This window comes from Hesperophylax consimilis, unplaced genomic scaffold (assembly GCF_061612785.1).
Source record: "Hesperophylax consimilis isolate HC1 unplaced genomic scaffold, BYU_Hcon_1.0 scaffold_39, whole genome shotgun sequence".
Classification (NCBI taxonomy): Eukaryota; Metazoa; Arthropoda; class Insecta; order Trichoptera; family Limnephilidae; genus Hesperophylax; species Hesperophylax consimilis.
Window position 1 is genome coordinate 130,934 of NW_028301269.1, and position 26,965 is coordinate 157,898.

General features: G+C 39.2%; 1 protein-coding gene across 1 annotated transcript; it reads left to right on the plus strand.

The window, feature by feature from the left end:
- The first annotated feature begins 10,600 nt into the window (after window positions 1-10,600).
- On the plus strand, window positions 10,601-25,890 carry LOC149408990 (chymotrypsinogen B-like). Its single transcript, XM_089650244.1, has 8 exons — window positions 10,601-10,607; window positions 10,954-11,013; window positions 11,097-11,270; window positions 12,188-12,309; window positions 20,000-20,179; window positions 22,909-23,056; window positions 23,500-23,727; window positions 24,552-25,890. Exons 1-8 carry the CDS (start codon window positions 10,601-10,603, stop codon window positions 24,674-24,676), a joined length of 1,044 nt encoding a protein of 347 aa, XP_089506370.1. The 3' UTR covers window positions 24,677-25,890.
- Window positions 25,891-26,965: the final 1,075 nt, after the last annotated feature.

Consider the following 26,965-nt stretch of genomic DNA (forward strand, 5'->3'; position numbering starts at 1 on the left):
CAATTATTTATTAGACTTGCGTTTATTTGTATTTTTGGAATAACGTAATGAGTAAAACCTCAAACTGTCATAATGAATCATTGAAGACAATATTATCGAAAAGAAAAATTAGAAATATTAGTTACGATCGCATATAAGACCTTAGCCTTGCTGGAGCAATGCCTCGCCACTGAGCTAATTGCTTCAAAGCAGCGCCCCGCCGCACAGTGGGCTGAAAATCGCCTTTCATAGACATAGAGACTTGAATTTTCAAGGGTATATTTTTGGCTAGAAATGGATTCTGCTGATCATTACTGTGCTATAAAATTTCGTACGAAGTAATTGCGTGTACAAATGAAGGAGTTATAATTTTTTTAAGAAAAAAATTTATGGCGCTGACATTAAAAATGAGGCTATCTCTGGAATCATAAGGTTGGCCGTTCTATCCTTACACACAGATAATACTACTATTTATTTGTATTTTTTTGACATTCTTCATATTGTGGCGCAAGGTGCGATTTTTTTTTTTTTAAATCCAAAAGTGGAAAAAAAATCTTTTTTTGTTGATGATTCATTTTAATGCTTAAATGCTTTACATGTGAGTATGCTTTGTCTAGTTTGCAATATTTTATTTACACTGCAAGCCAAAACACTGTGCACAGTGGGCTGAGAATCGCCTTTCATAGACATAGAGACTTGAATTTTCATGTGTATTTTTTTTGGCTAGAAATGGATTCTGCTGATCATTAATATGCTATCAATTTTTGTATGAAGCAATTGCGTGTACAAATGAAGGAGTCATCATTTTTTAAAGAAAAATTTGTATGGAACTGACATTAAAAATGAGGCTATCTCTGGAATCATAAGGTTGACCATTATATCCTTACACACAAATATACTACTATTTATTTGTATTTTTTTGACATACTTCGTATTGTGGCGAAACTTGTGATTTTTTTTTTGAAATCCTCAAAGTTGAAAAAAAAACTTTTTTATGTTGAAGATTCATTTTAATGCTTAAATGCTTTACATATGAGTATGCTTTGTCTAGTTTACAATATGTTATTTACACTGCGAGCCTAAAAGCATTTAAGCATTAAAATGAATCATCAACATTAAAAATGGTTTTTTTTTACTTGGAAGATTTAAAAAAAAAAAATCGCACCTTGCGCCACAATATGAAGTATGTCAAAAAAATACAAATAAATAGTAATATTATCTGTGTGTAAGGATAGAACGGCCAACCTTATGATTCCAGAGATAGCCTCATTTTTAATGTCAGCGCCATACAAATTTTTCTTAAAAAAATTATAACTCCTTCATTTGTACACGCAATTGCTTCGTACGACATTTTATAGCATAGTAATGATCAGCAGAATCCATTTCTAGCCAAAAAAAATACCCTTGAAAATTCAAGTCTCTATGTCTATGAAAGGCGATTTTCAGCCCACTGTGCGGCGCGGCAAGGCTAAGGTCCTGTGTTCAATTCGTATTTATTCACGACAAGAATCTTGTACCGACTGACTGATGTAATGAATTGGGAAAAAAAACGGAATTATTTGATAATTCATTATCATCTTTAGTAAAAAAATCCACGTAACATTCGTTAAACGGCGTTTTTGTTTCACATTGTGTAAAGACTTTAAAAGTTTTAAATCGAGTTGGTACTAATTAAAAAATATATCTTTAATTGGGCTCTGAAAGAACTGGCAACGTTAGATTTTCCGCAAACGTACACGTTAAAGTCATGACTTGAAAAAGGTAGGTTATTTCGGACACATTAATCTTCAATTGACTGTTACTTTTTTTTTATAACACAAATTTTTCTATGTATATGTAGTAAACATAAAAATTAACTTTAATTATCCGCTACCAATGAATTTAAAATCTTATTTTTGTGGTTGTCATTCTCTGGGAATTTTTATAATATTTTTTTTATTGTATAAACGAGTTTAAAAGTGAGGTGACAATTTTTTTTCAGTTTCCCTAAATAAAACCAAGGGGATTTTAAAATTTCAAATCAACTTCTTTGGTGTTTGAAATTATAATATTCCAATTTACAAATATCAAATTTCAAACAAACCCCTACGGCTGTGTTGTATATATGTATATATCTATCCTTGAACTACTTTTTATCAGTTTCTTTATTAATAATGTTGTCAAATGCAGTCTTTTATCAATTGAATACAATTTTCACAACGTTTTTTAGTAAGACCACATGCATATTATAGATACATACCATCCTCAAACTGATCGCCAGCACAATACAATATCGCGCACACTAATAAGAACAGTTGATTAAAACATGGCATGTTGACAGTTTGATGCACGTCGCTAACTTGACTTCACTGAATGACCAATGCACAGATCTACAGCCATTAAACAGCACTTAAAGACTGGAAAAACGGAGCAGTGATGCGCAACTTATGTTATTAGAGCCACTGAAATCCATACAGAATGCTTTTAGGGCTTTTTATTTGGATAATATGATGTGTAGAGGGTCCTTTTAAGGAAATAATGGAATTAACCTGCACGGAGAAAAGTGAGCATTTCTAATTTATTGAGAATCTCTTCGAATTATTCGGTAATCCGTTAAAAAGTGGGATTGCCGACCTTAACGAATGAGTTGATAGGTTTCCCGATTAACGTTTAGTATATTATCGCGAGAGGAAAAGAGGAAGTTCTAGGAATAAAAAAGGTTTGACTGTTTGTTGGGTAGGAATCTATAGATCAGTGTATCCAGGAGAGACGGACGTATGGATATATCACTCTCACTGCGGCGCAAGGCGATGGGTCGAGAAACCAGTTGGAGAGGTCATAGAGTCTCCCCAAACCAAACTCTCCCGATGAACACGTGAACCCCTGCTAAAACACCAAACGTAGCGAACCACTTGGGATGACTTATAGCAGAGGTGTCGGTTATCCAATAATTAGTTTCCGGGGCGGCAGTAACTAAACCCGCCTCCCAACTTGTAAACATACACGAAATTAACTACCTTACATTTTTATTGAAATTGTTAAATTCTAAAATCAATTGTTATGAACTCCTGCATATAATGAATACACATGTAACTAAACGAACGACTGGAAAAATAATACAATTCTACACAAACATCTCGTTCCAACAACTATAGTTTTACTTCCCGAGAATAACATAATGTGCAGTCTTGGTAACAAATATTGAAACCAGTGTCTGCCAAACTTTTTTACTTCACGGACACTGGTAAACGGTTTTATTAGTAAGTAAATGTACTGTAAAGGAAATTGTACAGTGGATACATTTTCTTTAAAGATTTTTTATTTTATCAACATACATATACAAATGTGCAAATAATTTTATAAGTCAGAACAGTGCAACCTTTTTTACATTAACTCCAGACAGAATTTCTCTCAGGTCTACGTCACTTTTGGGAATGTTGTGTGGCGGGTCTTTTTGAAGTGAGCATGTGTCTTGAAGAGATACATGTTGTAGGAGGGAGGAAACACAGAGACCGATAAATCGTTCCACAACCGAGCTGTTGTTTTCACGACCTTGTACATAATGTTGTGTTTCCCGAGTATGAACCGGTGCCGAAGGGATCAATGACCTAGTTCTTCGGAGCATCTTCCATTGTAATACCGGTATAACAAGATCAGCGTACCTACCTCACGCTTGTGCTCTAAAGATTGCAGTCCGTTTGTTAAAATGGATTGGACCGATTCTGCACAGATTTTATTTCACAGGGGATTAGGGCTTCAGACCAGAGGTGGCCGCTAAATTTAACGGTGGGACGCACTAATTGTGATTTGTACAGGGACAGTTGATCAGTCGTGCACTATCCTCTGCAGTATCTGCGGACTTCGATAGAGAAATTGATGTTTGGAAAGAAGTAGCTGACATGTACCCGTATCGTATACCATAATGTTTCTGTTAAAAAACTACCGTCTTTAGTTTGGCCACGTATCGCATACCAGTGTAGAGCTTCCTTGGTCGATGGGTAAGGCTTTCAACTAGCAAGGCAATCTCGACGTGCGCAAGTAAATTTTACTTTATTAATTATGTGTTATTTCTCAAATTTCTCATTTAAAATAATAATATTAATAATAATTTATTCCAGAATGTATGCAGGGGTAGTGCAATGCAAAACATTCCATATTTGAAATAATATACATAATTAGAATTAGAACAATAATAATAATATATAGTTGATTCCGATAGGCACAAAAAATCGGAATTTAAGTGAAAAAACATGAAATATTAACACAAAAATGAGTGTGAGCAGCCGTTTATGGAGGATATTTGCACATCTCCCGTCTCCTGTCGGGCCATCAGAGGGGACTACATCCAGGCAACCATGGCAGTGATGATAGCGTTACTTGATTGGCGCAGTCTGCGCCATAAGCTTCCCATGTGATGGCGGAGAAGCGCCCTGAAAGAGTGTACTCGTCCCTCCAGGAACATTTCCGTGGCGCTGCAGTATCTCGGTAGGCGGAATAGTTGGCGATAAGCATTATTGTGAGCGACTTTTAGCTTATGCCATTGGGATGCAGTGTAATCCACCCACAGTTCTGACGTGTACAGCGAAGTGCAAAATGCGTTGAAAAGTATCTTTTTCACGTTTGTACTGCAGAGGTGAAAACGCCTTGACAGCAAACCTGCTCTAACGGATATCGCTCTTCTTTGCCTTTCCATATCCTCGATGTCTTTCAGGTCGTCTGTGACAATATGTCCCAGGCGTTTGACGCTACGACTAACATCCATTATACAGGGTGTCCGGAAACTCGTAGTACAAGCGGGAAACTGGTGAATCTACATCACATTTGGAGTCGATTTTGTAGTATATTTTTTTTTTATTTGAGCTTTCGTTATCGAGTAAATCGAGTTTGAAGTTGATTTTTTTTTTTTTTAATCAAATTCTTATAAATTATTACTGAAGATCAAAGTACCCAACTAATTAAAACTATTTGAAAGTAAAACAAATGAAGAAACTCGGATTTGAAGCATTATTTTGAAATCACCCTTCATTTAACCCGGTGTAATCATAAAATATTTCTGCTCTGCAGGGTTAAAACATCTGTTATTCAACCCTAAACACCAGAAAAAACTTTAACCCTAAAATAGCCGAAAAATATTTTTTTTTGGTTTTTTTTTTTTTTGAAAATGCTCAAATCAAAAAACTTTATGTTTTTTTGGGTTCCCCATTTGGTGTAGATTCTCCAGTTTCCCGCTTGTACTACGAGTTTCCGGACACCGTGTATATAGTATATTTGCGTAGTGTAAGATACTCCCACTACTGCCCTAGTAATGGTGTAAGACAAGAAATACAAAAGTGAAGAACCATAAACGTTAATAATACATTTGTCTAATGAGATATGTGTGTGGTAGTATGCCAGAGGCCTGGAGGGTTAACCTTGAAATATTAATATTGTAATATTGTACGTAACATATTAGTATGCAAACGAGTCCAATGCCGATATTGCATTATCTCTGAGCGAGGTCAGGTTATCGGTGAACTGTGACGTCGTGTTATTTTTCTGTGCCACTGTTTATTGAATTCAATGTTTACTGAATTATTTTAACGTTTCATCATCACGATACTTAGTGGCTGATACTCTCAGTATCGCCCTTGTGAAGACCGCCACCACAATACAAACGTGTTCAGTGACTAGATCTGAATACTCAGATATTTCCCGATTCCATCTTTCTTCTTCCCCACAATATCCCCCCCCCCCCTTTATTTTTTTTATTTTTTTTTTTATAGTGAATACCTCACAAGAGTTCCAACTGCTCCCGTCTGGAGCCAGTGAGACTATGGCATCCCCAATTGGGGGATGTTGTGAGGCTGAAGGTAAGTGGGGAAGGGAAAGAGGAAGGTGGGGAAGTACCTGGCTATTCAGATCTAGTCACTAAACACGGCTAAAGCCATTTGGAGCAACGTTTCAATTCTGAATGGTGGTCTTACACCAGGGCGATACTGGTAGTATCTTCCACTCTGGAACGTGCCGCAAATATACTATATATTATTTTAATTAATTAATTGTGAAATAACACAAATTAATCAAATAAAATTTATTTGCGCACGCCGGGTTCGAACCCGCGACCTTCGGAATGGCAGTCCAATGCGTTACCATTGGACTATGCCGGCCGTCATCTTATGTCATCTTTGAGGATGCTGTGTGAAGAGACGTTGTAAAATGGAGGAAACACAGAGGCCGGCAAAGCGTTCCTCAGCCGAGCTGTTGAACTCAAAAACCCGTTCTCATATAGGCGAAGCTTAATGCCAAATTACCATTTTGATCAATCTTTATAACGAATTGGTGTGCATTATGAATACCAAAAAATATGCTTTAAATAAATTAAAGGTTTTCCTATCGTTTCGCTTGAGTAGAATACAAATAAAATAAAAAAATTAATCAATAAAAAATATAAATGTAAACTAATAAAATATTTTTTCAATAGAAATGTACGAACGTGTAAAGGAAATATTTTTTAAAAAGTACAGTATTATAGCTAAGATTATCTGTGACAGTTTCAATTGATTAACTTTTTTGCTTTCTTATAAAATTATAGGTAATAGGCATTAGAATCGTTTGACAAACTGAGTCTAGAAACGTTCGATTTCAAGCAAAAAACTAGTTTTTACTTATTTTGTAAATAATTTTATAAGAAATGAAAAAAGTTAATCAAGTGAAACTGACACAGATAATCTTAGCTATAATACTGCATTTTTTAAAAGATATTTCCTTTACACGTTCATACATTTCTATTGAAAAAATATTTTATTCGTTTACATTTATATTTTTTATTGATTAATTTTTTCCTTTACGCGTTCATACATTTCTATTGAATAAATGTTTTTTTAGTACTTTACATTTATATTTTTTAGTAAGTAATTTATTTTTTATTTGTATTCTACTCAAGCGAAGCGATAGGAAAATCTTCAATTTATCTAAAGCATATTTTTAGGTGTCCATAATGCACATCAATTCGTTATAAAGATTAATAAAAATAGTGATTTATATGTTTTACTAACACATTTAACCCCTCTAACGTTTTAGGGTCATATATGACCGGGCGTCCATATTATATAAACGTAAATTTAACTTTATTTCTATCATACGGAAAAACGTAATTTTTTGACCTTGGAAAGAGAAATGATAATTCTTTCCAGTTTGTCTTAAATATTTATAATGGATGCCATTGGCAAAATCCAAAAAAAGCCAAATTCTCAAACAAAACGAATGTGTATTAATTTTTCTAGGATTGGAGTAAAAAATTAAGTTAAAGTGTAGTTAGCGTTTTGATAAAATTTTTTACTTTTGATATTAAAATCTTATTATTTAGAAATAGTATATTTACTTTAAATTCGTACACCGGAAAGATAATTTTGTCTAGATTCCAAAACAGTATTTTTTACGGAATTGGAAATAAATAAGAAGTATATAGCGCATTTGAAATACACAGAAAACATTGCAAACTGAAAGGTTAACACAAGATTCAACCCCAAAATTAAAAATCTGTTAATAGATAATGAGAAATCGACAAACTTTAACCCCTTATATCATATCTAAGAACAAAGTAAAGTAAATAACCTTGTCGTAGTCTGAACGGCTGTAAAGCAAAGCGTGTTATATAATAAGTTATTGTTATATTTATTTATAAATAACAATAATCCGCCGATTCGAGCAATTATTTTTCCTTTAGCGAGTTGACATGTTGACTGTTGACCTCACTTCGAGCGAACTGATAATACGACATGATCTCAGCTCTAGAGATGGTACAGACTTGAACTGGCCTGTCACCGCAGTTCCAGTTCTTTACGTGTCTCTGTAAATTCGTAATAAATTATCATTGAATAAGAAGATAATACTGACAAATCTAAACTAAGCATGAAACAGAATGATCCATAATTTCCAATGAATTGGTTTGTAACCTAGATTGTGTCTCGGATAAACATATCTGATTTTTATTTATATGGGATACCTTTGACAAATTTTATATTATATAATATATAACCATATCATAATGCTTCAGTAATTGCAAAATCACTGTGCGGTGTCATTTTATTTTAAATATGATAAACAATTTTTTCAGTCACCGCTATGTAATCAAAAAGGATCGACATATTTCAAAACGAAAAGTCTTGTCGCCAGGATAATATTATAATAAAAATGAACACATTTAAAAATAGACAGATATATTGTTAATCCATAAATATGACAATCAACACAGAAGTAACATTAAATTAATATACAAGTCTCTGAATATTTTACCTGTCAGAGGATTATTGTTTTATAATATTGTAAGTCAACATGTTATATTGTCTGATTCATTGGAAAGAGTTTGCCATAAACATAACACAAGATTCACTCAAAATGAAGGACTGGTAGTTCCGAAATGTACTAATAAATATGGTGAAAGAACTTTAAACTATATAGTACCCAAAATGTTTAACTTATTACCAATGACAATTAAAAATAATAACATGTATACTGCTAATGTTAAATATAATCTAAGGAAATGGTTATTGGATAATAATGATCTATACTGATGCCCCTGAAATGGAATTCATATTCTTAGAAAATGGAAAAACAATTATTTTGTAATACCTGACTACCTACCTCTATTTATGAAACTATTGATGTACTTGTTGATAATACTAATTTGTTCATACATTTATTTTTACTTGCTTATTTTATAAGGCTTTTATGTTTTATGTTGATAATACTAATTTGTTCATACATTTATTTTTACTTGCTTATTATATAAGGCTTTTATGCTGCTATTTAAACTTTTCTGCAATGTAACCAATTTATGTAATTATGTACCGTTCAAATTGTATCTTATGAGTGTATAAATGTTGTCTCTATGTCCCTGCTGACAAACTACACAAGTAGTTTAGCGGGTTTAAATGTGAATAAATATAAAAAAAATGTTTATTTTTGACAAAAACATTATCGTTATTTGTTCGCTTATGTTTTGCTCCGAATAACAAAAATATTCTTCAAATTAATTGTCTTTCTTCACATTTTAATGAAGAACCATTAAAAGCCTTAATTCACTTCTTTTTGTGAACATTTCATTTGTCTCATTAATTCGTAGCTAATTAGAGTATAATTCCGTCATTTGGTCACCTCACCTCACCACAAATAAGAGTATAATTCTGTCATTTGGTCACTTCACCTCACCACAAATAAGAGTATAATTCGGTCATTTGGTCACCTCACCTCACCAAAAATAAGAGTATAATTCTGTCATTTGGTCACCTCATTTCACCAAAACATTCACATTAAAAATTCAGAAAGAATTCGGTGAAATTTTGAAAGATTTTTAATTGTTAAATATCTCCTTAGACAATTTTTTTTTATAAAATACCTAAAAATACACATAATTGAGGATTGGTGTAGAATAAACGACTAACGCTTATTTTTTTAAAATTGTATATCGGAGCTTCAGTCTCGTCAATTTAAGAGGACCTACATTTAAAGAATTGTATTCCTTTCTTCAGAGAATTGTTATGATTTGTATGTGTATAATTGAATCTAATAATCTGCATACGTCTGTACATACGCAAATAAACAATTCGTCTAAATATTTCAAAGCATTACTTGCTAAAAGTGTTTTTTTCCGAAAACAATGAAATTAGCGCCATCAGTAAAATAGCATGTTATGAAGTCTTTTAAGAATACCCTAAAAGTAAATAAATCTCCTACATAAATTTAAATAAAACTCTTCTAAATCAAAATGTCTAGAAATTGTTACATATCTAAAGCAGACGAAATAAAATAAAAAAAAACAATATGTAAATAACTAGTGAATATTCTCGTACCTCTTTAATTTCTTTCACCATTCATTAATGATTATCACAATATTATTCGATAATTCATAGTATAATTCGACTCCGTAACTCACTTACGGTGCAAAGGTACTGCATCAAGTATTTCTCGGGCGTCCCCGACTTCTCCAACCATTCAAACCACTCTCAAAATTTGCAATTTTCAGTGATATCGGTAGACTACTTTTCAATTTTTGCGAGCACAAACATAAGCAGGCAGAATATATTAAGATTGGCAATTTTTTATCTTGCTTGTGTACCTCGAGAAGATAACTACAAATTGCACAATGTCATATAATATAATATAAAACATTCCGAAAGGAACCGGTTCCAAAGCGAAGTCCCTGAGACTAATAATATATACCTTCTCTACACGTTTCTACATATCGGTAGATCAGTTCTTTTGAAGATTTAAAGAGGACAAACGTGAATCAATCCGTTTGCTGACATGTTTTACAAACTGTTCTTTATAACGTGCTTCGTGCTTTCATGTTCCGGGGACCCACTTGTAAAAGGTAAATAGATAATTAATTAATTATTCAAACTATCCCGACGTTCACCGCAGCGGTAGGCAGAGAGGACGGATCGCTATACAACTCGGTCTTGGCACACAAGTCTCATTCATACATCGTCTCATACATACTTTTCTGTTATTCCTTTACTCTTGTCACGGCCCGAATCAAGTTACTGGTTCACTTGATCGTGCCATTCCATGCCAGGCGGGCAAATACCTAGACACACCTCACCCCACGGACACGGGCACCCCTGCTAAGTCATCAAACGTAGCAAACCACTCAAGGTGACCTATGGCAGGTGTGTTGGTTATCCATACATAGTTCAATATAGGTCTTGCTATAGTTCAATATTAGTATTTCTTAAGTTCCACACTATTGTTTCTTGTTATTGTTTCGTGTTGTAGTGTCATCCTGTTGTTTCTTGTTATTGTTTCGTGTTGTAGTGTCATCCTGTTGTTTCTTGTTATTGTTTCGTGTTGTAGTGTCATCCTGTTCTTTCTTGTTATTGTTTCACGTTTTAGTGTCATGCTGTTGTTTCTTGCTATTGTTTCGTGTTATTGTGCTATTTTATTGTTTCATTCTATTGTTTCTTCGTATTGTTTCATGTTATTGTGTCATGATGTTGTTTCATGTTATTGTTTAAGAGTGCGGATTGGTGGAAGGCGCTGACCCGATAGTCAGGGGAGCCAGCCCAGAGGTGGCTGGTAACAGGTTTCCCTGGCATGTGGCTATCTACGTACTGTTTCATGTTATTGTGTCATGATGTTGTTTCATGTTATTGTTTAAGAGTGCGGATTGGTGGAAGGCGCTGACCCGATAGTCAGGGGAGCCAGCCCAGAGGTGGCTGGTAACAGGTTTCCCTGGCATGTGGCTATCTACGAGGATCGAGGATACAATAATAGAAGCAATATCGTTCTGATATGTGGAGGAAGCATTGTGCGAAGTAATGTCGTCATAACTGGTAAGTTATTAGGTTCGGTTAGCAATATAAAATCTACAGTCTCTCGTGTATAGGTCCCTCTACCTAGACTGTGGAGTAAACGAAGTTTGGCTTTTATGCGGAATCAGTTAATGATATTTACACAGAGTTTGTACAATTCATCAAATTGCAAAGATAATATTAAGGATTTTTGAAAGTCCTATGCAATTTCTGTGAAACTGCAAATTTATATTAATATTTCATTTCGACATTGTCAATTTACTAGTATTTTTAACTAATACGTAGCCGTAGAGATATGTGCTAGTTTTGCCAGCGTATATCGATTTATAATTTGTGGCATTATCAATATCGGCCTGACTATCAACAGCGCAACCGTGCTCGGGAAATCGATATAAAATCATCGGTAGCTATGCGATCCATTCGACTGTGCTAGACCTCCAGGCCCCAATTCAAATATATCGATCGGTGGGCGCTTGGTATAACCACTCGGAAAACCGAGTGAATAAAAATCCATTCTTTACCGACTCATTCTGTGAAACAACGCGTCCTAAGTAAAACAAAATGCATGTTCTTATAAACGCCATGGGCAAACCCATTGTCTTGCACTGCATTGGAAGGGATGGATTCATACATCGTTCACACTTTTTTAATTTTCAGAATATTCTCTCTTTCCTTTCCATAAAAAATACCTTAAATAGATCATCCCCAAAATGACCATTAAGTACCGTCTCAAATGTTGTTTCTTTTTTATGGCAACTTTATATTATAAGCATGAAAATAGTAATCGTGTAAAGCAAACATTTTCCATAACGGTCCTTATATGGTTTCCGTATGGGGATCGGTTTGGAAAGGTGTTGTGTAAAGCAAGTTTTTTATGTCGAACATTTCACTAAAACCTTTCAACTATCATCGATGAAATGTCTTTCTTTATATTGCAGCTGCACATTGCTTCTCTCAATCATTTAATACTCAACCCGTTATTGTGAGTGCGTACCAGATAGTTGCCGGAACAGAAGATCCGTCGTACTACTCGCAAGATCCCAACAGGCAAGAAGCGCAGGTATGTAGTAAAACTAATGTTAATGTCCTTCCTGACCTTCATCTTATCAACAGTCTCACGGGCTCCGGACAGAAGTCACCTATCTATCAATAGGTCGTACTACTCGCAAGATCCCAACAGGCAAGAAGCGCAGGTATGTAGTAAAACTAATGTTAATGTCCTTCCTGACCTTCATCTTATCAACAGTCTCACGGGCTCCGGACAGAAGTCACCTATCTATCAATAGGTCGTACTACTCCCAAGATCCCAACAGGCAAGAAGCGCAGGTATGTAGTAAAACTAATGTTAATGTCCTTCCTGACCTTCATCTTATCAACAGTCTCACGGGCTCCGGACAGAAGTCACCTATCTATCAATAGGTCGTACTACTCCCAAGATCCCAACAGGCAAGAAGCGCAGGTATGTAGTAAAACTAATGTTAATGTCCTTCCTGACCTTCATCTTATCAACAGTCTCACGGGCTCCGGACAGAAGTCACCTATCTATCAATAGGTCGTACTACTCCCAAGATCCCAACAGGCAAGAAGCGCAGGTATGTAGTAAAACTAATGTTAATGTCCTTCCCGACCTTCATCTTATCAACAGTCTCACGGGCTCCGGACAGAAGTCACCTATCTATCAATAGGTCGTACTACTCCCAAGATCCCAACAGGCAAGAAGCGCAGGTATGTAGTAAAACTAATGTTAATGTCCTTCCTGACCTTCATCTTATCAACAGTCTCACGGGCTCCGGACAGAAGTCACCTATCTATCAATAGGTCGTACTACTCCCAAGATCCCAACAGGCAAGAAGCGCAGGTATGTAGTAAAACTAATGTTAATGTCCTTCCCGACCTTCATCTTATCAACAGTCTCACGGGCTCCGGACAGAAGTCACCTATCTATCAATAGGTCGTACTACTCCCAAGATCCCAACAGGCAAGAAGCGCAGGTATGTAGTAAAACTAATGTTAATGTCCTTCCTGACCTTCATCTTATCAACAGTCTCACGGGCTCCGGACAGAAGTCACCTATCTATCAATAGGTCGTACTACTCCCAAGATCCCAACAGGCAAGAAGCGCAGGTATGTAGTAAAACTAATGTTAATGTCCTTCCCGACCTTCATCTTATCAACAGTCTCACGGGCTCCGGACAGAAGTCACCTATCTATCAATAGGTCGTACTACTCCCAAGATCCCAACAGGCAAGAAGCGCAGGTATGTAGTAAAACTAATGTTAATGTCCTTCCTGACCTTCATCTTATCAACAGTCTCACGGGCTCCGGACAGAAGTCACCTATCTATCAATAGGTCGTACTACTCCCAAGATCCCAACAGGCAAGAAGCGCAGGTATGTAGTAAAACTAATGTTAATGTCCTTCCTGACCTTCATCTTATCAACAGTCTCACGGGCTCCGGACAGAAGTCACCTATCTATCAATAGGTCGTACTACTCCCAAGATCCCAACAGGCAAGAAGCGCAGGTATGTAGTAAAACTAATGTTAATGTCCTTCCTGACCTTCATCTTATCAACAGTCTCACGGGCTCCGGACAGAAGTCACCTATCTATCAATAGGTCGTACTACTCCCAAGATCCCAACAGGCAAGAAGCCCAGGTATGTAGTAAAACTAATGTTAATGTCCTTCCTGACCTTCATCTTATCAACAGTCTCACGGGCTCCGGACAGAAGTCACCTATCTATCAATAGGTCGTACTACTCCCAAGATCCCAACAGGCAAGAAGCGCAGGTATGTAGTAAAACTAATGTTAATGTCCTTCCTGACCTTCATCTTATCAACAGTCTCACGGGCTCCGGACAGAAGTCACCTATCTATCAATAGGTCGTACTACTCCCAAGATCCCAACAGGCAAGAAGCGCAGGTATGTAGTAAAACTAATGTTAATGTCCTTCCTGACCTTCATCTTATCAACAGTCTCACGGGCTCCGGACAGAAGTCACCTATCTATCAATAGGTCGTACTACTCCCAAGATCCCAACAGGCAAGAAGCGCAGGTATGTAGTAAAACTAATGTTAATGTCCTTCCCGACCTTCATCTTATAAACAGTCTCACGGGCTCCGGACAGAAGTCACCTATCTATCAATAGGTCGTACTACTCCCAAGATCCCAACAGGCAAGAAGCGCAGGTATGTAGTAAAACTAATGTTAATGTCCTTCCTGACCTTCATCTTATCAACAGTCTCACGGGCTCCGGACAGAAGTCACCTATCTATCAATAGGTCGTACTACTCCCAAGATCCCAACAGGCAAGAAGCGCAGGTATGTAGTAAAACTAATGTTAATGTCCTTCCTGACCTTCATCTTATCAACAGTCTCACGGGCTCCGGACAGAAGTCACCTATCTATCAATAGGTCGTACTACTCCCAAGATCCCAACAGGCAAGAAGCGCAGGTATGTAGTAAAACTAATGTTAATGTCCTTCCCGACCTTCATCTTATCAACAGTCTCACGGGCTCCGGACAGAAGTCACCTATCTATCAATAGGTCGTACTACTCCCAAGATCCCAACAGGCAAGAAGCGCAGGTATGTAGTAAAACTAATGTTAATGTCCTTCCTGACCTTCATCTTATCAACAGTCTCACGGGCTCCGGACAGAAGTCACCTATCTATCAATAGGTCGTACTACTCCCAAGATCCCAACAGGCAAGAAGCGCAGGTATGTAGTAAAACTAATGTTAATGTCCTTCCTGACCTTCATCTTATCAACAGTCTCACGGGCTCCGGACAGAAGTCACCTATCTATCAATAGGTCGTACTACTCCCAAGATCCCAACAGGCAAGAAGCGCAGGTATGTAGTAAAACTAATGTTAATGTCCTTCCTGACCTTCATCTTATCAACAGTCTCACGGGCTCCGGACAGAAGTCACCTATCTATCAATAGGTCGTACTACTCCCAAGATCCCAACAGGCAAGAAGCGCAGGTATGTAGTAAAACTAATGTTAATGTCCTTCCCGACCTTCATCTTATAAACAGTCTCACGGGCTCCGGACAGAAGTCACCTATCTATCAATAGGTCGTACTACTCCCAAGATCCCAACAGGCAAGAAGCGCAGGTATGTAGTAAAACTAATGTTAATGTCCTTCCTGACCTTCATCTTATCAACAGTCTCACGGGCTCCGGACAGAAGTCACCTATCTATCAATAGGTCGTACTACTCCCAAGATCCCAACAGGCAAGAAGCGCAGGTATGTAGTAAAACTAATGTTAATGTCCTTCCTGACCTTCATCTTATCAACAGTCTCACGGGCTCCGGACAGAAGTCACCTATCTATCAATAGGTCGTACTACTCCCAAGATCCCAACAGGCAAGAAGCGCAGGTATGTAGTAAAACTAATGTTAATGTCCTTCCCGACCTTCATCTTATCAACAGTCTCACGGGCTCCGGACAGAAGTCACCTATCTATCAATAGGTCGTACTACTCCCAAGATCCCAACAGGCAAGAAGCGCAGGTATGTAGTAAAACTAATGTTAATGTCCTTCCTGACCTTCATCTTATCAACAGTCTCACGGGCTCCGGACAGAAGTCACCTATCTATCAATAGGTCGTACTACTCCCAAGATCCCAACAGGCAAGAAGCGCAGGTATGTAGTAAAACTAATGTTAATGTCCTTCCCGACCTTCATCTTATCAACAGTCTCACGGGCTCCGGACAGAAGTCACCTATCTATCAATAGGTCGTACTACTCCCAAGATCCCAACAGGCAAGAAGCGCAGGTATGTAGTAAAACTAATGTTAATGTCCTTCCCGACCTTCATCTTATCAACAGTCTCACGGGCTCCGGACAGAAGTCACCTATCTATCAATAGGTCGTACTACTCCCAAGATCCCAACAGGCAAGAAGCGCAGGTATGTAGTAAAACTAATGTTAATGTCCTTCCTGACCTTCATCTTATCAACAGTCTCACGGGCTCCGGACAGAAGTCACCTATCTATCAATAGGTCGTACTACTCCCAAGATCCCAACAGGCAAGAAGCGCAGGTATGTAGTAAAACTAATGTTAATGTCCTTCCCGACCTTCATCTTATCAACAGTCTCACGGGCTCCGGACAGAAGTCACCTATCTATCAATAGGTCGTACTACTCCCAAGATCCCAACAGGCAAGAAGCGCAGGTATGTAGTAAAACTAATGTTAATGTCCTTCCTGACCTTCATCTTATCAACAGTCTCACGGGCTCCGGACAGAAGTCACCTATCTATCAATAGGTCGTACTACTCCCAAGATCCCAACAGGCAAGAAGCGCAGGTATGTAGTAAAACTAATGTTAATGTCCTTCCTGACCTTCATCTTATCAACAGTCTCACGGGCTCCGGACAGAAGTCACCTATCTATCAATAGGTCGTACTACTCCCAAGATCCCAACAGGCAAGAAGCGCAGGTATGTAGTAAAACTAATGTTAATGTCCTTCCTGACCTTCATCTTATCAACAGTCTCACGGGCTCCGGACAGAAGTCACCTATCTATCAATAGGTCGTACTACTCCCAAGATCCCAACAGGCAAGAAGCCCAGGTATGTAGTAAAACTAATGTTAATGTCCTTCCTGACCTTCATCTTATCAACAGTCTCACGGGCTCCGGACAGAAGTCACCTATCTATCAATAGGTCGTACTACTCCCAAGATCCCAACAGGCAAGAAGCGCAGGTATGTAGTAAAACTAATGTTAATGTCCTTCCTGACCTTCATCTTATCAACAGTCTCACGGGCTCCGGACAGAAGTCACCTATCTATCAATAGGTCGTACTACTCCCAAGATCCCAACAGGCAAGAAGCGCAGGTATGTAGTAAAACTAATGTTAATGTCCTTCCTGACCTTCATCTTATCAACAGTCTCACGGGCTCCGGACAGAAGTCACCTATCTATCAATAGGTCGTACTACTCCCAAGATCCCAACAGGCAAGAAGCGCAGGTATGTAGTAAAACTAATGTTAATGTCCTTCCCGACCTTCATCTTATAAACAGTCTCACGGGCTCCGGACAGAAGTCACCTATCTATCAATAGGTCGTACTACTCCCAAGATCCCAACAGGCAAGAAGCGCAGGTATGTAGTAAAACTAATGTTAATGTCCTTCCTGACCTTCATCTTATCAACAGTCTCACGGGCTCCGGACAGAAGTCACCTATCTATCAATAGGTCGTACTACTCCCAAGATCCCAACAGGCAAGAAGCGCAGGTATGTAGTAAAACTAATGTTAATGTCCTTCCTGACCTTCATCTTATCAACAGTCTCACGGGCTCCGGACAGAAGTCACCTATCTATCAATAGGTCGTACTACTCCCAAGATCCCAACAGGCAAGAAGCGCAGGTATGTAGTAAAACTAATGTTAATGTCCTTCCCGACCTTCATCTTATCAACAGTCTCACGGGCTCCGGACAGAAGTCACCTATCTATCAATAGGTCGTACTACTCCCAAGATCCCAACAGGCAAGAAGCGCAGGTATGTAGTAAAACTAATGTTAATGTCCTTCCTGACCTTCATCTTATCAACAGTCTCACGGGCTCCGGACAGAAGTCACCTATCTATCAATAGGTCGTACTACTCCCAAGATCCCAACAGGCAAGAAGCGCAGGTATGTAGTAAAACTAATGTTAATGTCCTTCCCGACCTTCATCTTATCAACAGTCTCACGGGCTCCGGACAGAAGTCACCTATCTATCAATAGGTCGTACTACTCCCAAGATCCCAACAGGCAAGAAGCGCAGGTATGTAGTAAAACTAATGTTAATGTCCTTCCCGACCTTCATCTTATCAACAGTCTCACGGGCTCCGGACAGAAGTCACCTATCTATCAATAGGTCGTACTACTCCCAAGATCCCAACAGGCAAGAAGCGCAGGTATGTAGTAAAACTAATGTTAATGTCCTTCCTGACCTTCATCTTATCAACAGTCTCGCGGGCTCCGGACAGAAGTCACCTATCTATCAATAGGTCGTACTACTCCCAAGATCCCAACAGGCAAGAAGCGCAGGTATGTAGTAAAACTAATGTTAATGTCCTTCCTGACCTTCATCTTATCAACAGTCTCACGGGCTCCGGACAGAAGTCACCTATCTATCAATAGGTCGTACTACTCCCAAGATCCCAACAGGCAAGAAGCCCAGGTATGTAGTAAAACTAATGTTAATGTCCTTCCTGACCTTCATCTTATCAACAGTCTCACGGGCTCCGGACAGAAGTCACCTATCTATCAATAGGTCGTACTACTCCCAAGATCCCAACAGGCAAGAAGCGCAGGTATGTAGTAAAACTAATGTTAATGTCCTTCCTGACCTTCATCTTATCAACAGTCTCACGGGCTCCGGACAGAAGTCACCTATCTATCAATAGGTCGTACTACTCCCAAGATCCCAACAGGCAAGAAGCGCAGGTATGTAGTAAAACTAATGTTAATGTCCTTCCTGACCTTCATCTTATCAACAGTCTCACGGGCTCCGGACAGAAGTCACCTATCTATCAATAGGTCGTACTACTCCCAAGATCCCAACAGGCAAGAAGCGCAGGTATGTAGTAAAACTAATGTTAATGTCCTTCCCGACCTTCATCTTATAAACAGTCTCACGGGCTCCGGACAGAAGTCACCTATCTATCAATAGGTCGTACTACTCCCAAGATCCCAACAGGCAAGAAGCGCAGGTATGTAGTAAAACTAATGTTAATGTCCTTCCTGACCTTCATCTTATCAACAGTCTCACGGGCTCCGGACAGAAGTCACCTATCTATCAATAGGTCGTACTACTCCCAAGATCCCAACAGGCAAGAAGCGCAGGTATGTAGTAAAACTAATGTTAATGTCCTTCCTGACCTTCATCTTATCAACAGTCTCACGGGCTCCGGACAGAAGTCACCTATCTATCAATAGGTCGTACTACTCCCAAGATCCCAACAGGCAAGAAGCGCAGGTATGTAGTAAAACTAATGTTAATGTCCTTCCCGACCTTCATCTTATCAACAGTCTCACGGGCTCCGGACAGAAGTCACCTATCTATCAATAGGTCGTACTACTCCCAAGATCCCAACAGGCAAGAAGCGCAGGTATGTAGTAAAACTAATGTTAATGTCCTTCCTGACCTTCATCTTATCAACAGTCTCACGGGCTCCGGACAGAAGTCACCTATCTATCAATAGGTCGTACTACTCCCAAGATCCCAACAGGCAAGAAGCGCAGGTATGTAGTAAAACTAATGTTAATGTCCTTCCCGACCTTCATCTTATCAACAGTCTCACGGGCTCCGGACAGAAGTCACCTATCTATCAATAGGTCGTACTACTCCCAAGATCCCAACAGGCAAGAAGCGCAGGTATGTAGTAAAACTAATGTTAATGTCCTTCCCGACCTTCATCTTATCAACAGTCTCACGGGCTCCGGACAGAAGTCACCTATCTATCAATAGGTCGTACTACTCCCAAGATCCCAACAGGCAAGAAGCGCAGGTATGTAGTAAAACTAATGTTAATGTCCTTCCTGACCTTCATCTTATCAACAGTCTCGCGGGCTCCGGACAGTAGTCACCTATCTATCTGTAGGTCGTACGACTCGCAACCATCATTGTATAAATAATTATATTAACCGAAGTGTAACCGAAACCGGTCGACCTATATAAGTCAATAAAGTGGTTTAAAGTTTCATCAATACTGAAATATAGTTTAATCCCTCGTGTTGTGTATCTGCACAGGTACTTAACGTCCACATCGGAGATGCGTACGGAGGGGGTGAGAGAAGCTGGCAAGATGATATCGCGGTGGTCATCCTAAAGAACAACTTCACCCTGTCTAGTGCAGTGCGCGCCGTCTGCCTCGATCTGGTGGATTGGGACTTCAACCATTGGCAGACCAGTCCCGGCCTCCTCGGAAAGGTACTATTTTACACTTTTTTCAGTGTAGTTTTCTCAGTGAGTGAATTACTTAGTCCCCAGAGTTCTTCAGAAGTTTCTTTTGCACATTCCTACCGTCTTCATAGAGGTCACTGATACGTGGGTTTGTTTCCGTAGGAAACTTAGGACGCCAAACTTTGAGTGACAAAGTATGCCGAGCGCTGTGGTAGACACATCAAACCCTTCTCCAGGGATGGGCATAGGGTGCTTATTTGCAAGCAGATCTGATGAGTATTAATGAAAGCCAATCTCAGATAGGACCAATAATCTCAATTTCAAACATAAGTGGTTTTTACAGAAAAGATATTATATAAAACTTACCCCCATCACAGACCGTAAACCAAAACCCTATCTAACTAGCTATGCTGAGGATGGATGGAGACGCCTTCCTTCAAGGGTCCGCGACTGTTTCAGCGCGGGCGACCAGCCCGCCAGCTCCGTCTCTCGTTCAGTCCCAGCCCAGGGACTATCAGTTCCTCTGCAATGGCCTCCGGTTACCATCCGTCCGAGTATTCGCGAAGACCGCAAGGCGTGTGCAGAGGCGGATTTGTAGTCTTGGCTGCCCTAGGCCCCAGACCATGTAGCCGCCCCTTTCTCAGTACCCATCATATTGACCAGGAGTATCCAAACTTTTCAGTAAGTTCCTAGGGTCAAAACCGTTTTAATTTTCCTGCCATTATCATTCATGGTTCATGGGGTGAGATTTGTCCAGGTCTTGGCGGCGGATACGTCTGCCCACCTGCTGCGTGGCGGGCCGGATCGAGAGAGACTGGGTGAGGGAGGCCTTTTGACTTTTCCAGCCGGACTATCTTGACCCATCACCTTGCACCGCAGTTGGAGGGATGTATTCATACGTATGTCCATTCATTCCAAATTGGAAAGTATGGCGAGCGATATGCTGAAATACGCCATCCCACGCATATTATAGCTCTGTGTGTGAACACGCTATTATGCATAACAATACCTAACGCGGTTCAGTCACTAGCGCAACTGAATCACGGTAGGGATTGGAAATACGCGAGCGGGCGAGCGACGGAGCATGATAGGTGTGGCGAGGGCGGCTGCGGGACGTGGGGGCGCGCTGTGTGTGAACACGCTCTTGCATATCGCTATTTCGTACGTAGAATATTTAGGTACTTACTTCTTACTTCTTGTTATCATTTGTGACTTTTTTGTCACGATTGGCCGCCCCTAATATCTGGCCGCCCTAGGCCCGGGCCTACATAGGCCTAAGGGCAAATCCGCCTCTGGGCGTGTGTGGTAAGGCGGAAAATAGGCGATTCTGCTCTCAAATATGATACACAACCGATAAATTGTCAATTACTGCCTGCTCCTGTCGGGTATTACACGCGAAGCGAGTGAGGATTGCCGCCCTTTTTGAGGATTATTCTCGAAACGGAATCTCGCACCCCGGTGTCCATTGACCGCGTTTCACTGTCCCGGGTTCAGATTTAAATCGTGAATTAATCGTATTTACTCGCGATGTTGCCCATGATCGCAATAATCCGCGTTTCAGGATCGGATGCCTGGATCAAATTATTCGAGCATTTGCTTCGCTCGACTTTTAAAATTCACAATCGTTATCCATTTGGCACTTTGACATTCCCTCAGAGTCCGAGCCCAACTGGGCCCTGTGGGTAAGTGCCAAAAAACGCAAGAATAATTCCTTTTCTCCTATGTTGCGCTCATATGTGGCCGTCAAAAAAAACACATAGACAATAATTGAAGTGATAATCAGTACCTGATTACAATTGTTATGTTTAAATTAACTATTTTCATAACATCACGTCTGTGCGTGTGTTCGAAGAGTGTGTGAAGGGTTCGAAGGACCATTTTCCCGTCCCACTGCTCTCTGTCTCTTGTTGGGATTGCCCGTGGTGCGCCAGAAGCTAAAAAGCCTTACACCACACTAAACACTTCCCTACAATCAGAGGCAATATCGCTTCCTTGATCACTAACTTCTAAGTCAGGACCGGCAATCCCACGATCGTCAGGTTGGAAAGAAAGTGCCTGAGCAGTTCCTATTTTCTGATGAGTGTGTTGGCGCCATATTGACCGACGAACTGCACGATCAGTTTCACGCTGTGGCAGGGGGGGGGGGTGTGTAGAGAAGACGCCAACTTTTTCCCTGCCACCAATCTCCCTGAATCGCCTTCAATTGTAGAGAGATGTGTAAGGCCTTTAAAGCTATCCTTGTTTTGTTTGCTGCCATAGAAACGTGTTTAAATCTGATTTTCTTGTTTATAAATATGTTCCTTGGTAATTTTCTTTTCCTTTATATCTTCTTCATTAATATTATCTCCCACTGGCTTCAAGAACAAGAACAACCTGTTATTTATAGGCAATAATTAGTCGCCTGAAATATCAATACAAATTGAAAATATCTCCCGAGGAAAAATAAATGCCGCCAACGGGAATTGAACCCGTGCTTTCTGTTTTCTGGTCCGGTGCTCTGAAACCACTGAGCTATGTCGGCTTATTTCGAACCCGCCAACTAATTCAATATGTACTAGTACCCTAATCAACCTCAACCAATAGGAAAGGCTTTATTATTGCAAAATTTTTCACTAGATGGCGTCGAGACATATTATATTTTCATTTATAGGTGAAATTTTTTTGACTTGTCAAATATTATTATGGAAGAATATTTGACGGAGAAGCCCCCAAGCTATATCTCGTACAGCACTAGTGACAAGTTGTTTGTTGTATAGGTAAATGTGTGGGGCAGTCCAGAGGCGGCGCAGGTTTTGAGAATCACGACGATTCCAGTGGTCTCGGACCCGGACTGTTTTAGAGAGATGCCCCCAAACTATGTCTCGTACATCACTAGTGACAAGATTTGCGCAGGATTCAAAAATGGTTAGTAACCTTACCCAACCTGACCTTACCTAATTTAATCCTACCTAATGTATTGATTTCACAGAAATACTTTTCGAAAAACTGTTTTATCAAGTTACTTCTATTTTACCTGTATTCAACCCTATCCAACTTGGGATCATTGGGACAACAGATGATCTATAAATACTAAATACAAGGTCAATCGTATGTCTAAGCACATCAACCAGAGTATTAACAAAGACCGTCACCTTCATCTTACAACCATCGTAATACGTTCCTATACCTGGGGGTCAGGTGATTTAAAAATCTGTAAAATACTAATACAGCCATGATAAGGCCGGTATACGCAGTGCGCATGGGCGTGATTATGAGTAACGTTTTCTACTAACCCGTTCTTACTGCCCCGTATTATGTATTTTGAGTAAGACGTAGTGAAACTACACTATTATTACTGTTACTTCCAGGGTCGGCAGTTTGCCCGGGCGACGGAGGCGGCGGGCTGGTGTTCCCGCTGGTGCGCAAAGCGGGCGACGCTCCCACCTGGTACCTGCGCGGCGTGCTCAGCAACGCTCCGCGCAGCACCAACCTCTCCAACCCGTGCTCCCCCAGCAAGCTGGCCCTATACACCGACGTATTCGAACATAGTTCTTTCATATCCGATTTGATTGCCACCTTCGAACCGGCCACAAAAGGTAAATGAACCAGTCTTAACTAGAATATATTTATATTCAAGGTGTACTAGCACTGAAGGATTTTAACCGGTGATTCCTGATCACATATTTATTTATTGGACAATTTGTATAGCGCCGCTTTTGTTAGATATCACCACAGGGGCGATTTACAGTTGATGCAGGTATTACAAAAAATATAAATACTACACAAATAAAGTGAATTTTATGTTAAGTAAGATGAAGTACAGGAACAGATGGCACGAAGATAGAAGATGGAGACTCTGCAATAAGAATCCTAGGTTGTGAGGAAACTGGACCAGCTGCTGCAGCGAGAGAGTCTATCGCGTCCACCAACAGGGCCAGCACGAGGTTTTTCACAGTCCAGTTATGTGTCTGCTGCTAGTAAAGCGCGGACACCTCACACAGATAAGAGACCCTGGCAGCACTGCTGTGACGTTCGGCGAGTCCATAATTTATCTCCATATAATCCTGTTCCTGGTGATTGTTGAAACAGTGCATTCTGCCCGCAGTAAAAGGTGACGGTAGGGAAAATAAATTACCCCGGGCTTAGCAAGGCACTTGCTAGGGCCTTCAAAGTTTGCGAGAATTCTGTTGAAAATATCTGGGGTGCATTTACCGATCGACGTTCGTTTTGAATGTAACTATAAATTTGGTATCACTACATGTACCTCCGAAACATACTATATGGAATATATTAATTCACATCAATGACTTCGTGTTCAATTCTGTTATGGAGAAATTATATAGACTGGGCAATGCGGTTACTGTGGGGTTAATGTTTGTAAGTTAATGTGCTCTAATGCTAATATACTTGTGTTGGATAGCGGTGACAGTAATCCCCGAGCTGTCAGCTATACAGACGAGCCCACAACGGACCACTGCGCGGCAGAACGGACGTCGGACCTCTGGACGGCCGCGACAGTCTACCCCCTACAGAGGGATGCCTTGATTCAAATCCTTTCGTTGAATCCTGATTAGACACGCTATTTATAATGTACTTGTTATAGTTCCAGGATAACTCAACACAATGACAATTCAACAAACCTTTAAAATGTGATACAAAGTCATCAGAAGCGATTAAAAAAACTAACCTACGGAACTTATTTAACCTAGTGTATATGTCATCACTTTTCATGACTTTATATTATTTTTTAAAGGTGTATTGAATTGTCATTTTGACGAGTTAACCGATGAACTCTTTTTATGTATCTTCGTCATTTTTACGACGCGTGTTTTAAATTATACATGCTTCAAAACATAAAGGAGAATTGTTTGTTTGCGCCAGTACATACTGCAACGTGAATTGGAATAAATCCTGTGACAGACCACGCCATAAGCGCGCTATATCCACGTCGCGTGGCTTATTTTAGCGTAACTCGTCATATATTCTCATTGGGATTGTGTGGCGAGTGATATACTGAAATAGGCCAAGCCATGATGCGTACAGCGTAGGTACTCTGTCGGCACCATTAATAGTTTTGTCCGTATAAAAACTATATTCTTTCAAGAAAGGCTTACAGACAAAATATTGGATTGAATCACCGATACTATATTGTATTTGAATGCCTGTCTTGAATAAATTGAGTTTTGTGGTACGCTACGTTTGGTGACTTAGAAGGGGTACCCAGGTTTATGGGGTAAGGTTTGTCAAGGTCTTGGCGGCGGATGCGTCTTCCCATCTATTGCGTGAACTTTTGACCCATCGCCTTGTACCTTAGTGAATTTATTTTTCCTCAGGGCTTCCTTATTGGAGCTATTACAAATATATGCACATACGTAAACAAATATTTCTTCTCAATATTTTAAAGCAAAACTTACATGAAGTGTTTTTTTTCCAAAAATAATTAAATTAGTGCCATCAAAGAGCAAATTATGACTTATTTTCTAACTCTCACTAACCAAAAAAAAAAAAAAAAATAGAAAAAAAGTTAAACAATATTTTGCACTAGACGCCAAATATAAAAATATGTTTAAGCGTAGTCGATTCGACTAATGTTTGTATTGTAGGGTGAAGATATTATATTATTTTATATTGTAAGAACATGAACAACAGTTTGATGATTCCGTTTATAGTATAATAATAGTTGCTTATGTTCAATGATTTTGAGTTTTGTTTTTCAGGTTTTTTTGAAGAGAAATAAATTATTTACTTGCGATTTCAAAATGGAGATTTGAATTTTTATTTTTACTTTATTACCATTTTCTTTCGTCTCATTTTTTTATGTATGAAGCATAGACTCAATTAACATCAATGGTCTGAAGTAATTGGCCTGATTAATGATTATGAATTTTCATCGAATATATATTTTCTATCTAATAATAAGTAGACTGAAATACCAACATAATTTGAAAAATCTTCCTAGAAAAAATACATGCGGCCGATTTGACGGGAAGAGAATTCGTAGCCTTGCCTGTCAGGTGCGCAATCGGAAGGTTTAATACCAGTCGGCGGCACGGTTGTATTTCTATATAGGTGTTACAGGCTAGTAATTATTGGTTTGAAAAACCTCAAAAGGCTACACGAACGAGAAGATATACCCACATTACAGGAGCACGCATACCAACTCACATCACCAACACTCTGAACCCGGATAATCCGTTAATTAAACTAACTACAAACATAGGATGCCCAAACACCTCATCATGAAGTTCCATGAGAATGACGACAGCGCCAGTGAAGAATCAGAAGAAGAGGACGATGATTATTAGCGTAAAGTATCCTTTTTTAATATAACTAAATGTTTTTCTCCCCGCAGGTAGATGTGCAGGACCATCGAAGCGAAAAGGACGCAGCCAAATTATGAAAAAATGAAATATTTACATTCAGTAAATCACAAAGGTAAAACAGCGTAAAAAGTTCAGAACTTATTGTTTTTCTTTTTCTTGTCATTTGTATGAGGTTTTTTATCCAGTTAAGAATTTTTCCTCATAAAACTCATTAATGTAACATAAATTCAGTCAAGTAAATACAATCATCAGATGGTGATACTAATAAGGCCAAGTGAGCCGCAGTACTAGTCAGCTAGAAACATGAAAGGGTATTGCTATAAGCGCTAGCTAGTTAGAGGATTACGAAAGAATCCATAAAATCAAAAAAAAAAAATTGCTTTAAAGTAATATGTTATCCTTTTTGCTATGCGTAAAATACCTTGTCTATACTAATTTTTATTTGTGACATCTGTGCATACTTGAGAAGGATTAGTACTGTGCAGTATTGCACCCCATATTTTTATATAGA